Below are 18,270 nucleotides of genomic sequence, written 5' to 3'. Positions count from 1 at the left end.
TTCTTTCCTTTAACATTAAGGGTAAGGACAAAAATACACACTGAAATTATCATATTTTTGGGGTAATTGTATGTATGTATGTATGTATGTATGTATGTATGTATGTATGTATGTATGTATGTATGTATGTATGTATGTATGTATGTAAGTAATCTATACTTTAAGAATAAGACAACCACACTAAGAGTTATGAAAAAGGTGTCCAAAAGAAACATTAAATAATTGTGTAAAGAAATGGTAGCAACATATTCTAAAGAGGCTGGGTCAACATCAATCTTGCAATACTATTATCTCACATATCCCCACTGATCCTGTGTAGCAGGACTTGTAATGTACATACATCCACTAAGTAATTAACGATTATCCTAATTATAGTCATAATATTGTCTTATATATACACTGAACAAAAGTATAAATGCAACACTTTTGTTTTTGCTCCCATTTTTCATGAGATGAACTCAAAGATCTAAAACATTTTTTATATACACAAAATAACCATTTCTCTCAAATATTGTTCACAAATCTGAAAAAATCTGTGATAGTGAGCACTTCTCCTTTGCCGAGATAATCCATCCCACCTCACAGGTGTGGCATATCAAGATTCTGATTAGACAGCATGATTATTGCACAGGTGTGCCTTAGAATGACCACAATAAAAAGGCCACTCTGAAACGTGCAGTTTTGCTTTATTGGGGGGGTCTGGGGGGGTCCGAAAACCAGGCAGTATCTGGTGTGAGGGGTAGGGGTTGGGGTAGGGTTAGGGTAATGTTGTGAATCGAGTGGCCGATGGTGGTGGTGGGGTTATGGTATGGGCAGGCGTATGTAATGGACGACGAGCACAGGCCACTCGATTCACAACAAATATGTCGTGTAGTAATAGATTTATTTATTTTTCTTCTCAAGAGAGTACCAGAATGTGTATTTTATGTTAGTATTTCAAAAAATCTCCTGGAGGAGAATCCCCCCAGACCCCCCTGCAGGGGTTGGGTTTTCAGCATGTCAACTCTTTCACCTGTGGAGAAATTGCAGGATTGGCTCCAGGTCGCCCTTTTTATTTACTACAAGACAAATGTGCCTTTTTATTTCATACAGTTCAATTTGGATTGAGACAGGGAAATAATTGAAATCTCACGCGTGGCGTTTCACTGTCAAGGAGGCGATATATCGTGTATGTAATTACATTGCAAATACTGACTTGAGCCCCACCACTGTATGGGTTAGCCCTACCATAGATTACCCAACAAAAATACTCCGGAGCTGCCACTGCTGACCCGTATTGCGCATGCGCAGATCTAAGATCTAGTAGAAATGATAAAAAGTAAAAGTCTGCTGCTTATTGTTCTACTAGGCCAAAATAGAGTCAAAGAGTATATGAGAGTGAGTGTGTTAATTAATATATTTGGCAGTTTGAAGTAAGTCTGTAGATTTGTTTATGTGTGTGTGTTTCGTGTATAGGCCTCTCACGATAATTAATTTTGTTGGATAGATTTTCCCGGAAATTATAAATAAACGTAATATTGTCGGCACCGTTGTATGACCATTTTAGACCACTGACATAATGATAATATATAATAATAATTCAAGTACATTCATTGGATTTTCTTTTCACAAATGGATATTCAAAAACAAAAAACGACTGGATATTTGATTTTCGTTTTCAAATTGAAAAACCAAAATTGAAATACAAGGCGTTTTTCTTTATCATGGTCAAAAAGGGATTTACAAAACCTAAAAAACGGGATGATTTTCATTTCTACTTCTCAAAACAAAAAATAAAATCACTAGAAAACAGAAACAAAAAACCCCCCGTGTTCATATTCTGCTACCGGAAGTTGTCTTTCAAAATAAGGCCGTGATTCGGGGTTCCGTGGTGAAATCAGCCCGCCAAAACATGATATTTAAGGGAATGCATTGAAATGATTGAAACTGGAAAGAGCGAAAATGTCTCTGCAACCTTACTCTGATATCATTTTAGATATGGCAAAACAGGGTTTGCCATCTGCAGACATTTCTGCACGCATATCCCACGAAAGTGGAGGCGGAACAGGATTTTCTGCAAGAAATGTGAGGAGATTTTGCGCTGCAAAGGGTTCAAGCTTGATGGGACTACCAGACGCTCATTTGGAGTTGGAGGTGGCTCAAGCCATTACCGAGGTATGAAACTGCTAGTTTGATTGTGTGTGTACGTGTTGTTTATTTTCATGATAAACATATTAGCTCGTATGATTTGGAATTAAAAAGTCATGTGTGTTATTTTTTCTTATTGGTATATATTTTTTAGACAGGACCTACATATGGAAGAAGGATGATGAAGGGGTATCTCGCCACAAAAGGAGTGCATGCTGCAGAGACACAAATTGGAGCAGTGCTCAGGACTTCGCATCAGCCTTACCATGAAGCAAGATGTCAGGTAGCCATTGTTACTGTCTGAGTCTTAACATTTTGCATCATGAAACTTTTGAAATGTATGTGTAGTTTATATAAGACAACAAACTATGAGATTGGATATTACCAGGCCAAAGTTTCCTTTATTTTGCTCATTGATTTGACAGACAATATGTATTAACATTTACAAAAACATGTAATTACATTCGCAAAACCTGCAACCATTGCTGAGATGGAGTAATGGTATTTTGTATTTCTGTTAATAATTGTTCCTATCGTTTAGGGTGCTCACAATCTCAACCCCACACCATATCGAGCAGACTACATGGGTCAAAAGGTTCATATGGACCAAAATGAAAAGCTGGCTATGTTTGGGGTCACCCATGTTGTGGCCATTGATGGCTTCAGCAAAAAGATTGTTGCTCATTCTTCAATGCCTATAAAAAACAACCTAGTCATCTACGAAGATGTTTTCAGGTAAAAGCCCATATTGTTGCAGACACTAAAGGGATTTATTAAATCTGGAGACATTGCAAATCTGTTATTTCTGCAAGACGTTGTTGATGGGATGTGAACAATGTGATATGAAGCTCAGCACAAGTTCAGGCAGGAAGACCTATCACTCCGTATTGCTCGTCATGGCAATACTCGCTCCCTCCACTGGATGACAGGGAGCGCCACTCCTTAGCTAAACCTATCACCTCCCTCCATTCACAAGCCTAATTATCGCACCTGTTAATCCCTCTATATATGCTCTCCCCTTTTCTATCAGCTGTCTTCCAGGTGTCAACGCGCATGCAGCAGCAGGGCTTCGTCCCAGCTCCAGGCATTTTTTATCAGCTCCGCAGTCTTGCGGATTAAGCTACAGACGGCGTTCCCCAGTCGGCTAGCGGGTCCAGCCGGCCGCCCCGCAAACCCGGACGCAGGAGGAAAAGACAAGGAAATCGGGCTCCACGGAAGTTCCTCCGGGCTTAAAGGAAATGGGCTTCTTCACGCAAACAATTGACGCACGCCTTCAGTCTCTCGAGAGGGCATCACTGGCTCAAATGCGGCGCTCCCTGCTTCACGCGGAACGGTCCTCATCACAGGCGAAGCTTTACCCATTCTGGCTTCAACTACAACCCCTCCTGCAGGCAGGCAGGCAGGGGTTAAGCTACATCCCATTGAAGTTACTTCCTCCCGCGCCTCACCTCTAAAACAGGCGTCAGGGTAGCGCTGGCAAAAGGCAGTTGCAACAAATTCACGAGATGTTTCGTTATATTGGTATGACATTTGGGTCATGCAGAACGAGATCACTACCCCTTTGAGAGAGGGGCGTGACGCGTGCATGTGTGCGTGGGTATGGTAGAGCGAGCGAACGGGATACATGTGTTCTAGAAGTAAACAAGGCAGCAGAAAAAGGAAGGTCTGTGATCTTGCGAATCTATCTCGCGAAACAGAAGAGCTAAATAAATGCAACGACTTCCCAAGAAGGGCTCGTCTCTCTCCAGTTTTCCGATAAAATGGGTTATTGAACCCGAAGCGTGTTGCTTCTGCCCTGGGAGACGACAGAGAGTCAACCCCCCCCCCCCCATTTCCACGACTACGGTCTGGGAGCCGACAGGAAATTCAACACTATGCATTTCTACCTTTAGTTCAGGGTTAAAGTGAGTTCCAGACAGTGTTGGGTGTAACGTGTTACAGTATGGAGTTTCAGTAACGTATTACTTGCGTACGAAGAACGTAATGCATTACTAATGCAGTTCGGGTAATTACTACCCATTACAATGCTCAGTAAGCAGTCTTAGTGTTGCAACTCGTTTCTAATATACAAAAGACAAACAAATGCGCTATGATGTATTTTCAATCAGACGAGATCTCTCTCCTGTTTTGTACACACACGCAGCTGCTACATGCAGCGGAGCACACTGCGGAGGTGGCGGAGAGAACGCGCTCCGAGGTGTGGGTAAAACGTACCTGTCTCGATGTGGAGATGCTCGTTGCAAGTGCAATAAGTGTTTAGCATGTAAGGGCGGTAACACGAGCAATTTGTCTAAACATTTAGCAAAAGCGCTCCACATTCAGACGGAGGAATGCACCGGGTTCGACTGTCTTTCTAGTAGCTCCGTAGCCCCATCCACGAGTAATGTTTCCACGTCAGGTGTTATGTATGCTAGCAGCAACACACGGAGTAACTATATTATACAACATGGGTTAATGATAGAGGTGACTGAGTTATTTATTTGTTACATTTTCAGCTATTCTGTTTACAGTTCTGTTATCACATTATTTAATACGATTTGTTAAATGCTCAGGGCAATCTCGATGACAAAGGTCAATGTTCCCCCTTTCTACGCACGGAGATAACGTAATCTTAATAGCGTGCAGGGCAAGGCTGGCTCTTCAAAGCAGATATTAACGACGCGCTTTAAAGTTTCCATCATCCGTTTAGCGGAACTCTTTCAGCCTCAAGCGGGAGTCAAGTAAGGAGCAACTACGCGTGCACCGGCCATTCGGGTAAATATATTAATAGCTGTCTCTCCCCAGTTCAAATCACCCACTGCTCAGGGAGATCTCCTCATGCGTTGCCTTTACGCCATCTAGTGTTCAAATACAACATTACTAACGATAACTCCGCTCAACTGGGAAAAGAGAAGAAGAAAGAAAAAGAAGAAGAGGAGAATCCTCCAGGAGCACAGCGTTCCTAATCATGAGGAAATATAGGTCCAGTCACACACCTGAGTTCCTAGGCATCACATCAAGCTCATGGTATTAACGTTCCTCTAACCAACTGCGTGCATCCACATTAACGTCTTCAACGACAGTTGCTCTTCCTCACCGGGCAACCATACTTTGCATGCGGATATCTTCGGCACGCATCATCTCCCGTTTCCTGGACGTGGCATCCGCCGGCCTCACGACGACCGCGTTTTCCCCGACTTAAGGACGTGCACTGCACATCCTCCGCTTTGGGGGGAATATCTGCATGAGATCATCCGCATAGCGGCACACTCAGATTTTCACTATTGCTACACATGTATTATCACACTCGCTGGATCTAACACTAGCGTCCCTCCATCATCCTCACTCAGATGATGGAAGACAGTCTTAATCACTCAATCAGCTTATCAGCATCTATGACTCATCCTGGCGCACTTAACTGCTAATTAAGCTATACTATATCGTGGGTCATGTCTCAGCATTTAACTAAGTGTACGTCTTTTCTGCGTGCATCCTGCACTTCATTCATATTCTCAGGTTCATGCTCACTTGGCTCGCGTCAATCAGGTTATGATATTCATGCATTACTGTACTCCAGCTAACAGCTCGTGCTTACTTTTACTTCTCCCTCTTCGCCCGGACATCGGCTCGTGCTGCAATCCAAGAGCTCTTCAGTTTACCGATGGTAAATAATGCATAACTGGTTGTGGCGTCTTAATAGCATATCAGAGCTTTCGTTCAGATAGGCGCAGCCACCTCTGCTGCAATCAGGCATTTCTCCCTCATCCCTGCAACTCGGGCGGTGGTCCTCCTCCGCCTTCACATCCCACATTCGCCGGACATCAGCGCGTGCTGGCTATCCAAGGTCTCTCAAACACTAAACAAAATGGTAATTATGCCTATACTGGTGGTTTCATAGCACGTCAGCATACGTGTCACTGTGTTCATGTTTAACCCTGCACGTCAGGTTGTGACCTCCGGGTCTGTGTTCATGTTTAACCCTGCACGTCAGGTTGTGACCTCCGGGTCTGTGTTCATGTTTAACCCTGCACGTCAGGTTGTGACCTCCGGGTCTGTGTTCATGTTTAATCCTGCACGTCAGGTCGTGACGTCCGGGTCCGTGTTCATGTTTAACCCTGCACGTCAGGTCGTGACGTCCGGGTCCGTATTCATGTTTAACCCTGCACGTCAGGTTGTGACCTCCGGGTCTGTGTTCATGTTTAATATTATTGCCATATCTAAACCCTGTATGCCAGGTAGTAAACCTTCGGGTCTGTATAAATATGTCCCTGCTAGTTCAAGTTGCCCCGCACGTTCAGGGCGCCCCGCACGTCTGGGACGCCCTAGTGCGTCCGGGATGCCCTGTATGGCCAGGGTGCCCTGTACGGCCAGGATGCCCCGTACGGCCGGGATGCCCCGTACGGCCGGGATGCATCAGTACATCTAAATTCCCACATGTATTAACCTCTCATTTTCATTCATAGATTTCCACTGCATCCCACAAGTTAAGATGTCTTCACGTTCAGTACTTCATACTTCACTTCTTTTGGGGGTTCATCGGAAACGGTTCTTTCCCTTCCCGAATGATGTCCTACAAAACCTGGGCCTAATCGTCAAAACACATTTCATTTCTGTTTCTGTTACAAACTGTCATCATTATTTTTCATTTATATAATGTGACCGATAATAAACATGTATTCCATACATCACGTCTCTCCTGATTGAAATGAAGCTCAGCGCAAGTTCAGGCAGGAAGACCTATCACTCCGTATTGCTCGTCATGGCAATACTCGCTCCCTCCACTGGATGACAGGGAGCGCCACTCCTTAGCTAAACCTATCACCTCCCTCCATTCACAAGCCTAATTATCGCACCTGTTAATCCCTCTATATATGCTCTCCCTTTTTCTATCAGCTGTCTTCCAGGTGTCAACGCGCAACCCTCCTCCACCCCTTCTCCTCCTGCTTCCAACTCAGGGCCAAGCTCAACCTTCTCCCTTCCAACCGGACCTAACCACTTATCACCACCACCAGGTCTAGACCCGGGGGGGTTCATCGGAAACGGTTCTTTCCCTTCCCGAATGATGTCCTACAAAACCTGGGCCTAATCGCCAAAACACATTTCATTTCTGTTTCTGTTACAAACTGTCATCATTATGTTTCATTTATATAATGTGACCAATAATAAACATGTATTCCATACATCACATCTTTCCTGATTGAAATATTATCTTGTTGCCCAGCCCTAGGCCCCCCCACTGTGTTATGGCCATTTGCAGATATTCACTTTTCATTGACCACATGACAATTACAATAATGCCTTTTAGACAATGGAGAAAAAAGAAAAACGGCAAATAAAATATGTAATATATATATTAATCCCCTACTCTTAAGCCCCTAAAATAATAGTACATATTTTACACAAGGCCACCACATTCATATTGCATTGTGGCCATATAATAACTGCTAAACATATACATTCTTGAGAACAACTTATTCAGGGCAGTTGCATTTCAAATGTTTTTTCACAAATTAAAACAATTTTTATTTTCATCCAATAGGCCTGCAGTACTTGCCAATGGAATGTGGGATCAGGTGCGAGTAGATCATGGCAAGGAATTTTATTTGACACTCTTCATGCAGGAGCTGCTGTCATCCTATCGCCATAATCAGGAGAGAAGGCCTTACTTACAGACGTCATCCACAAGAGTACAGTGCAATAATTTGAATGATTCATTTAGCAACACGCTAGTTGTATGCACACTTTTATTATCCCTTTTATCTGTGTTTCTTCAGCAGCCTGTCTTCTTGCGTACATAATTCACATTTTCTTTACAATAACTATGCTTTCTAGCTTTCAGAGTCAACATGCCACTGGACATTAACTTTGGCCAAAACAGGTTTTATTTTAATCTTGTTATAGCTTAACATTAAACTGCAGAGGCAACCACACTGTTTTATCAAACGTTATATTCCAGTTATGTGATGAGATATATTTTACATTCAATTTGGAAATGTTCCTTAAGGTCAATCCCTGGTAAAACGTGAAGAGTAGCTCTGCAGTGATTATGCATAATACCTGGATAGGTAGTCAGTATGCAGAATGTCTGGAACATGTGCATAATGACTGCTGAGTTTGTATAGTTGCATATTTCGTTTCAATTCTGCATGACCATGTCTCCCAAATCGACCAAAACATACAGTATTTATCATTAAACCTTCAGATTAATTAACTGTTGTCAAATCTGTGTTTCTTATTTCAGAATCATGTAGTTGAACGAATCTGGCCTGAGGTCAATAATCGTGTCAACTATCCCCTAAAGACAGCCCTTCTGCAGTTGGTGGATCAAGAGGAACTAGACATGGATGATAACCTTGTCAGATACTGCGTGTCCAACCTGACAGGCCAGTTGTGCCACATTGGTCTTACAATGGTGGTGGAGTCGTGGAATGCTCACCGAATACCAGGTTATATAAACCACTGTAGCGAAGACTCAAATAATGGCAACAAGCAGTTATAAGTGAGATCAACCGTATGTTCTTTATTTCACAGGTAAAGGCATACCAAACGACTTGGCTGGCAGTGGTTGCCCCAAAAAAATTCCCCAGGAGCTGTTGCCTCATTCACTTGAAGCAGCCGACCTTTACAAACAACATCTGGGATCCCAACTGACCATACATTCTACTTTTGGAGTTGATCCATTCTCAACCGAACAGGACAAACTTACAGTTGAGAATCAGTTTGCAGAGAAATATTCTGACATATCAGACTTGTTCTTTAGAGCAGCGAATAATGACTTTGCTCCATACAAAGAGGCATTGCTCCATCTCATAACTACAACTCAGCGCAATGTGTGAAAACACATTTGCTCCATTAGAACTGAAAGGGTAAAATACTTGTTATTGACATCATTATTTGATCGACATTAAAATGTGTCTTTACCAGTCACCCACTGTCACCAAGTTTGTGTTGCCGTTACTAATTTACATTCTTCAAAGGAATTGTTCAACATTTCAATGTTTTAGCTTGTTGCATCACTCTTCAGGTGACAGAAACCAGTCGTTTAACTGTTGTTGCATCTAGAAAAAGAGACAGGCAAAGATAGCTCATCACTTGTTAGCTTTGCACAAATACTGGTAGTCAATAAGAAGTGCTAGCATCAGAATATAACTTTACAAAACACATAAAGGTCCTGAGACCGTGGTAAATAAAAAAAGTCACAACAAGCACACGGGATAATTTAGTGTTGTTGTAAAGTTAATCTTTTGACTATCAGCAAGGCAGAATAACACTTCCTTTTGACTACCAGTATTTGTGCAAAGCTAACAAGTGATGAGCTATCTTTGCCTGTCTCAAAAGTGTCAATGACATGACTTTTTAATTCCAAATCATACGAGCTAATATGTTTATCATGAAAATAAACAACACACACACGTGTACACACACACACACACACACACACACACACACACACACACACACACACACACACACACACACACACACACACACACACACACACACACACACACACACACACACACACACACACACACACACACACACACACACACACACACACACACACACACACACAACTAGCGGTTTCATACCTCGGTAATGGCTTTAGCCACCTCCAACTCCAAATGAGCGTCTGGTAGTCCCATCAAGCTTGAACCCTTTGCAGCGCAACATCTCCTTACATTTCTTGCAGAAAATCCTCTTCCGCCTCCACTTTCGTGGGATATGCGTGCAGAAATGTCTGCAGATGGCAAACCCTGTTTTGCCATATCTAAAATGATATCAGAGTAAAGTTGCAAAGACATTTTCGCTCTTTCCAGTTTCAATCATTTCAATGCGTTCCCTTAAATATCATGTTTTGGCGGGCTGATTTCACCACGGAACCCCGAATCACGGCCTTATTTTGAAAGACAACTTCCGGTAGCAGAATATGAAAACACGGGGGTTTTTTTGTTTCTGTTTTCTAGTGATTTTTTCGTTTTGTTTTGAGAAGTAGAAATGAAAATCATTCCATTTTTTAAGTTTAGTAAATCCCTTTTTGACCATGATAAAGAAAAACGCCTTGTATTTCAATTTTGGTTTTTCAATTTGAAAACGAAAATCAAATATCCAGTCGTTTTTTGTTTTTGAATATCCATTTGTGAAAAGAAAATCCAATGACCAAAACATACACTGACCGTAAGTGTACGTTTTGTTAGTTTGATTTTTCGTTTGAACCAAAAAATGAAAACAATGAAAATACCAGCCTTTTATCGTTTTAAATCAAAAACAAAAAAACCTGAAACCAAAGCCGTTTTCCTGTTTATGTTGTCTGAATTAAAAAACGGATAACAAGAAGACCTAATAAAAAAACGGTCTGATTTTGGTTTTTCATTCAACTTCAATCGATTTTCCGTTTTGTTTTGAAGAAAAGCAGTCCGGTGAACCGGAAGTTAAAGAACATATTTCAAAATAAAAGACACGAGGATACAATGGCAATGCTGTAAAAGACCCAGAAGTCTGACGACCCTTGGTCCCCCTGCTTCCGGCACCCATGCTGACGAGGATACGTTTATTTCTGCATTCACATGCATATATGCGTTTATAGAGATGAATACAAGTATGCAAGCTCTGTGCATAACTTTATTTCGCTGACTTCCGGTTTGTACTGTGTCGTCAAATCCAGTGTCCAGCTTGTCTCTGTGTGACAACCATTGAACAACGTCATGTTTGTTGCATACCTGCAAGATTTACCTGTGACAAATGTCAGCGATGTGAACAGAACTGTCGCCCTACTTTCACCTGCACCCAGCAGCAAGCGGGAGAACAATATATCATACAGTCGACCCCTAAAACAGTTCACACAGTAATGGAACAGTTGTTAAGCATTATTTTGTCCAACTAGTCTCTACATTATGAATTTGATGTGTGTCTAAACTGCTAAGAAGCTGACAGCTGAGTTAGAACAGAAAGACATGCAGGCCATAATCACTAGACGCTCAACAGAGGAATGTGTGTGTAAGGCTTACATGAACTGAATTGAAACACTGTCCATTAGTTGATTAATAAACAAGACATTCAAGTCAAAGTTTTAGGCATTTTCATTTGTAGCACGCTGTAAATATGGACTATGAATGAACACATGCAATGTGGAAACACACAAATAGGTTTATTCTCAATACTCATAACATGTATCAGACACAATGACTTTACTGAGAGTGAAGATGAATTGAACATAGAATGGTACTGAAGACAAAATACAGTATATTGCATTTACCTCTTCCTCTAACTCTCTCTCCAATATTGGCCTCCATTGTTGTGCTCAAGTGTTCAAGCTCAGGTTTCTAAGTGATATAATTTTAACATGTGCATTCTGGGTGTAGGGTTAGTAGGGCTAACCCATATCTGTTCAATAGATGAAAGGCAACTTGAGTTTAATAATTGTGCCAGTTTGTGTCTTGGTAATTGCACAAAGCTGTAATAGGCCACAAATAATCAAATTTGTCTAAAAACACAGCAGCAAAACCTATTTTATCCACCCAAAAATGATGGCCAACCTGAAAAAAAATCGCTATTTTTAGCATTAAATAATGTACACTTACGGAGCGTCCACACTACAGCTTCAAAAAAAGCTTGGAGCTGGGCGTGTCTGGAGCTTGGGGATTGTATTCAAGCAACACGACCAACAACCAATCACATGAATCTCCCGCCCCCGACATACAAAGCAAAAACCCCCGGCAATTTTATGCGAGCAATATATATATAAACTCCCCAAACAGGCGAAAACCTACCAGTTTCACCCACTGTCTCTGCCACCTCCCTCCATGCCTGGTTCCTCCGGTTTGTATCCCGGTAGGTGAAGAGGGTCTGGTCATACAAAACCGGGTGATTTGCTACGGCGATAGTTAGTTTCTCCTCCAACTTTTTTTTAAATATAGAAATGAACGGCGGGATATCTCTCCCAGCTTAGACGCGGTTTGATTGGCTACGGCTTGAGCTGTCAGATTTTCAGAAACGGGATTTGATTGGCTGGCGCTGGCTACTCCGGCGTCTCCGGCGTCAGAAGTTGAACATTGTTTAACTTCTGTCGCCGGAGACGCCTGAGACGGACCGCTCTGCTACCCACAATTCAGTTCGGCGAAAAAGCGCGGCTACGTGACGTCATCCCATTGAAAGTGAATGGGCAGATTGGAGCTTTCGACGCTGTCGACGCTGTCGATGCTGTCGACGCTGTAGTGTAGACGGGCCGTCATGGTGATGTTCATATGACAAGGGACTGCCAGCTTGAACTTTACCGAGAGCAGAGTCCACTAGTGGCACCTCACAGGGATACCTATGGTGCAGAAGCAGCGGTGAAGTCCTTGTAGATCCCTGGCACTTTGAGGGAAGACAGATCCAGCAGCTCTCAGCTCTCAGAGACATCAACACATCAACTATTCTGTGTGCACAGCTTACTTTCACATAACTACTAATCTCTCACTTTACTTTCTCTGACATTGTTCTCTGCTTTGGATTGCGGACATCCCAGCCATGTTCTCTTCCGGGCCTGGTTTCACTGTGGGTTTAAGCAAGATATAGAAATGATGAGATGATGTGTGTGTAGTTTTAGTATTTGAATTACAATGACATTATTCTCAGACTTGCCATAGTTCTTGGTTTGTACCACTGCTGCTCTGCTCTGTAGAGCTGAGTACTGGGGACCCACTGGGAGTCATGTGACTGGAGCAGGAGAGTAACACGCCACACCTGCAGCCATGATGCTCCAGCTCAACGGGAGTCTTTCAGCCCCACCTGTAAGAAGAGAAACAAAAATAAATACGTATTCAGTTTGCTTTGTATTATTTCTTTTATGGTAACATTTTGGTTTAATAACATTGTGCTATTTTAAGGTCATATCTTTGTTCCTATATGACTTTGTTCTTTTCTATACTTACAACTTCTTATACATACTGATATGAATTGATTTACTTTTACACTATGAACGAAGAAAAATAACTCTTTAACAACAGAACAGGAAGAAAAAAACACAACTGTGACCTCTGTGCAGCACACACATACCAGTCAGTCAATTTCTGGGGAGTAGCTACCTTGTGCTAGTTATATTAAAGTTTAGGTTTTACTATTGGCTGTGTCTAACCTGTCTAAAATGAGCCAAATCCCCAGGAACATGTTGAACCAGACGGTAACTAAGACAGTAACACTTCATCCTGAACTCACTGTGGGGCCTGTCCTCATGGACCTGGAGCATAACACCCTGACACATACAAAAATACATAGTATGTTCATTAAGAATGCACATAATGTCCCTCCTCTGTCTTTCAATGTAGTCAAACTTGTTGATGAAAAACAATAAGTTTAACGTTACAGAAATAAAAGCTTAATTACTCACCCTCCTAATTGTAGACGTAACTTCACAAGTACAACTTGAAACATTTCTCCCGCTTGCTGCTGGGTGCAGGTGAAAGTAGGTCGACATTTCTGTTTACATCGCTGACATTTGTCACAGGTAAATCTTGTAGGTATCGCAACAAACATGACGTTGTCACTAGGGCTGTCCCGATCACCTTTTTTTGCTCCCGATCCGATTCCGATCATTTGATTTTGACAATCTGCCGATACCGATTTTTCCCGATCCGATCTTTATGTAATGCATTAAGAGAAAAAAAAGGTAACAGATAACGGCTGGTCTTCCAACGCGATTAATTCAGCTATCTTGGCTGTTATCTTTGTGGCCTTTTCACTGTTCTGGGGCAGTTTCTCTTTCCTCTTAAAAGTCTCTGAAAGTGTCGGTTGTTTCAGTGCCGTTACCTGAGTGGCCGCTGTGTACTCGCCGTGTTGTTGTTGGTGTTTGTTTCTCAGGTGGCGTGTTAGATTGGTCGTGTTGAACGTAGCTCTGTTCTTTCCACCACGCGGAACCTCTGCCTTGCAAACATTGCATCTGGCTGTTACACTGCCTTCGCTTTCAATTTCATAATACTTCCAAACTCCTGACATTTTCTCCGTCCCGAGTCACGAGCTGAACGTAGCCTCTCGTTAGCTTGCTGCTACTATTAGACACTGCGCCCACTCTGTTGCTTTCAGAGAAATAAGCAACCAGGTCTGAAAACAAGCCCAAAGAAAGCAACACATACATGATGTTGTGTAATTTTAAACCAAAACTAAGTCCTCAGGATGACTTTAAGACGTGAACATGGTCATTTTTGTTTTGTAAGTTCATTAAATAATTAAAAAAAAAAATTATATAAAAAAAAAAAAAAATCCCGATCCCCGATTTTTTCCTCCCAATCCCCGATTTTTTTAAAATCACGTGATCGGCTCCGATCCCCGATCACGTGATCGGATCGGGACATCTCTAGTTGTCACACAGCGACAAGCTGGACACTGGATTGACCAAATAACTACACACTCTTATTTACATTAGACACGTTATTCAAAACCGACAGCCTGTGTGTTGTTTGCAAAACACTGCCATTGAAATACCACACTCAATTATCAAGCCCCTGCCCCCAGAATGCACATGTTCAAAGCCATGTAACCAATTAGATCACTTAGAAACCTGAGCTTGAACACTTTGTTGTGCACAACAATGGAGGCCAATTTTGGAGAGAGAGTTAGAGGAAGAGGTAAATGCAATATACTGTATGTTGTCTTCAGTACCATAGGCATACAGTATGTCATCTTCACTCTCAGTAAAGTCATTGTGTCTGATACTGTTATGAGTATTGAGAATAAACCTATGTGTGTGTTTCCACATTGCATGTGTTCATTCATAGTCCATATTTACAGCGTGCTACAAATGAAAATGCCTAAATCTTTGACTTGAATGTCTTTATTAATCAACTAATGGACAGTGTTTCAATTCAGTTCATGTAAGCCTTACACACACATTCCTCTTTTGAGTGTCTAGCAGTGATTATGGCCTGCATGTCTTTCTGTTCTAACTCAGCTGTCAGCTTCTTAGCAGTTTAGAAAAACATCAAATTCATAATGTAGACTAGTTGGACAAATTAACAACTGTTCCATTTACTGTGTGAACTGTTTTAGGGGTCGACTGTATGATATATCATTCTCCCGCTTGCTGCTGGGTGCAGGTGAAAGTAGGGTGACAGTTCTTATCTTATCTTGCAGGTATGCAACAAACATGACGCTGTCACCAGTCTATGGTTGTCACACAGCGGCAAGCTGGACACTGGATGTACCGACACAGTACAAACCGGAAGTCAGCGAAATAAAGTTATGCACAGAGCTTGCATACTTGTAATGATCTCTATAAAGTTAAACGCATATCTGCATGTGAATGCAGAGATAAACTTATCCTCGTATCTTTTATTTTGAAATATGTTCTTTAACTTCCGGTCCACCGGACTGCTTTTCTTCATTCTTCAATACAAAACGGAAAATTGAATGAAGTTGTTATCAAAAACCAAAATCAGACCGTTTTTTTTATTAGGTCTTCTTGTTATCCGTTTTTTGATTCAGACAACAACAACGGAAAAACGGCTTTGGTTTCCCGTTTTTTCGTTTTAAATAAAAAACGAAAAAACGGAAAAAGGCTGGTATTTCCGTTTTTGGCTTTTGGTTTAAACGAAAAATCAAACTGACAAAAAGTACACGGACCCATAATGTATCTAAAATGTAAGATGTTTTTAACAAGCCAAACCACTTGGAAGAAATCATGTGTAACTTAAGTTATGTTGAAAAGAAAGAGCAGGGTCAACTTTGTAATACTAGGTCTCACTCACAGCCTCTTATTATTAGCCAGCTAATAAATACAACCACGGCACATACACAAAGAAAAGCTGCGATTTCAACATGTCCAAGCATCCTGTATCATAGCCATGCTAATAATGTTTATAATAAACCAAACCGTTTGTAAATCAGTCAAGATTTCAGCGATTTAAGAGTATTTTTGTGCAGATCACTCACCTTACAACAGCTACCATAGCGCGTACCAGTCAGAGTAGCTGTTGATTGTAGCAAGATGGCGGCCGGTGAGCTACGCTGGAAAATCTCCCATGAGCCATCTAGTGTTTATATATATATCTATGACTGCACCACTCTATTGAGCAAAGCTGCATTTTATTGCCCATGAAAGATTTTGCTGTTCACTCTTTCAAACGTTACACAATCCTGCTTTTATTATTTCTGTTTGATCCGTGGTTGGAATTTTTACGAAAGTCACAACCCTGCAATTTGTCATTTATAGACAGGTTTTTACCAACTGTCTTCAAAGTTTAATAATTTTGCAGTTCATGAGTTTTTATTTCTCTATACTTATACAACTCCTTCATCAAAAATAATGTATTTAGGGTGTTTTTGTTATAGCTATTCAATGAGTACAGCTCTGACTGCAGCAGTGATAGCTTGTATATTGTATCTGTTACTGTATGATGCTACAAATCAATACTACTCATTTTACAATGGAGAGAAGCAGTGACAATGAAAGAGTCTGTATCCATTAATCTGTGTAATGACATGTTTTTAAAAGGATTGTAGTAAATAATGTTAGCATTGTTGGTAATGCTGTTATGTAAGCAAACCCCTTGCTTAAGGCCATGTAATCTCACATCTCCAAGGTGAAACAAAGCCATATGATCTGTAACAAAGGATACAACTGTTTTTATAATGCAACTTCCCACACATTATGGCTGTTCTAGCCATAGCAAAAACAATCTCCAGAGCCATTAACGCAAATTGCGTAAGCAAACACAACTCTTTTTCCATAAATGTGGAGAGAAGTGTGAAATCAAGCGTGAAATGTGAGAGTTGCAATCCAGAGAATAATAGTGGCTCAAATTGAAATGGCGTGGGGGGGATGGATACAAAACAGGCAACCACTTTGGCGTGCGTAAAGGTCGATAAGTCAATAAGACATCTTGTTTATGATTCATTGCTCGTACTGTAGATTAAGCCTTCCCCAAATAGTACACAGTATGTGCTCAGCAGTTCTGTTTGCAGTACTGTGAAACCTTGACGCTGCACTGTAGAAACAGGAGGTGTACAGTACATCTTGTTCTGCAGTTTTGTTTTTCCAGCAGCTTCTGCAGAAACATACTGTTTCATTACTGTTATTTCACAGTGAATATACTGCACATGAACTGTTGACATCTTCCAGAGCAAACAACCTGTCAGAGGAAAACAGACTCACACCCAGAAGGCATATTTACCTGGAGGGTAAAGAAGAGTGTCGGGGGGGCTCTTAGACCCATCAGGAGGAAGAAATAAATAGCTGGTTGGTTGTTTATGCAATGATGATATACACCAACAAAGGTGATGATGGTTTACTGTTTTGTGGATTTCTTTCATGATGTAGGAAGGAATTTAATCATATTTAGTGGCTGATGATTTTTTCAATTATATTACATTACATTACATTGCATTTAGCTTCAGTGTTACATTGCATTGAGCTTCAGCTTCAGTGTTTCCCCTCAACCCTGTCTCCTAAATATTACGTTCCCACAGAACTAAACTGCATTCTCAATTACGTTAAGTAAGAAACGTATTTTCTCCCGTTTCGTTCGTTATGAACGTATCTCAAATACGTTTATTTTCTACATATCTTCTAGAAACATATTTTCTCCCACGTTACGTTTGTTATGAACGTATCTTAAATACGTTTATTTTCTACATATCTTTGCTATTTATTGTCTTGCTTATAATAATGATAATAGTCATTTATAAATATCATTTTAGAGCACACATTTGAAATCAGTAGGCGAGGCTGTATTTTTGCCAGCTGTTACTCTCATGAGCGAGGCAGAAAATAATAGTTTTTAACATGCCAAAAAGCTGCTGTGTCGTTTATTGCACCTCAAACGTTAAAACAAATCCAGAGTTACGTGTTTCTGTACTTCCTCTAAGAAGAAAGGACAGTAACAGAAGATCTCTGTGACGCCAGATGTGGTGTTGTTAATGCGATATGATATCCGAAAAACATTTCAGTTTAGGATGGCCGAAGACACTACACTACCCATAATCCCCAGCTATCGTTTGGGACTACAGTCCCATTAATCTTCAAGCTCTGTGATTGGATGTTGGGGTGGCAGTGCGCCAAGGTTATGCCGAGCGTCAAGCTCTTTGAAATAGAACGAAAACACGGCAGACTATTCAAAACTGGACTCGAACGCCCCCCCAGAACTACACATGCTGGCTATAGAGAGGCGAAGTCACGCCCATCTACTTCCG

The 18,270-nt window shown here is 41.3% G+C and overlaps 1 protein-coding gene across 1 annotated transcript; it reads left to right on the top strand.

The window, feature by feature from the left end:
• The first annotated feature begins 2,100 nt into the window (after positions 1 to 2,100).
• Positions 2,101 to 8,942, top strand: LOC139435926 (uncharacterized). Its single transcript, XM_071206985.1, has 6 exons — positions 2,101 to 2,154; positions 2,282 to 2,410; positions 2,669 to 2,862; positions 7,646 to 7,793; positions 8,348 to 8,552; positions 8,638 to 8,942. Exons 1-6 carry the CDS (start codon positions 2,101 to 2,103, stop codon positions 8,940 to 8,942), a joined length of 1,035 nt encoding a protein of 344 aa, XP_071063086.1.
• The last annotated feature ends 9,328 nt before the right edge of the window (positions 8,943 to 18,270 follow it).

The sequence above is a fragment of the Pseudochaenichthys georgianus genome, chromosome 20 (assembly GCF_902827115.2).
Source record: "Pseudochaenichthys georgianus chromosome 20, fPseGeo1.2, whole genome shotgun sequence".
In the NCBI taxonomy this organism is placed as follows: domain Eukaryota; kingdom Metazoa; phylum Chordata; class Actinopteri; order Perciformes; family Channichthyidae; genus Pseudochaenichthys; species Pseudochaenichthys georgianus.
This window is presented reverse-complemented; position numbering and strand designations above follow the sequence as displayed.

Excerpts from the sequence above, each read along its gene's own strand:
- LOC139435926 (XM_071206985.1), top strand. The coding sequence starts at position 2,101 with ATGGGACTACCAGACGCTCATTTGGAGTTGGAGGTGGCTCAAGCCATT. Across the intron at positions 7,794-8,347 it reads TACAGACGTCATCCACAAGA|AATCATGTAGTTGAACGAAT; the intron begins GTACAGTGCAAT and ends TTCTTATTTCAG. Across the intron at positions 8,553-8,637 it reads GAATGCTCACCGAATACCAG|GTAAAGGCATACCAAACGAC; the intron begins GTTATATAAACC and ends TTTATTTCACAG.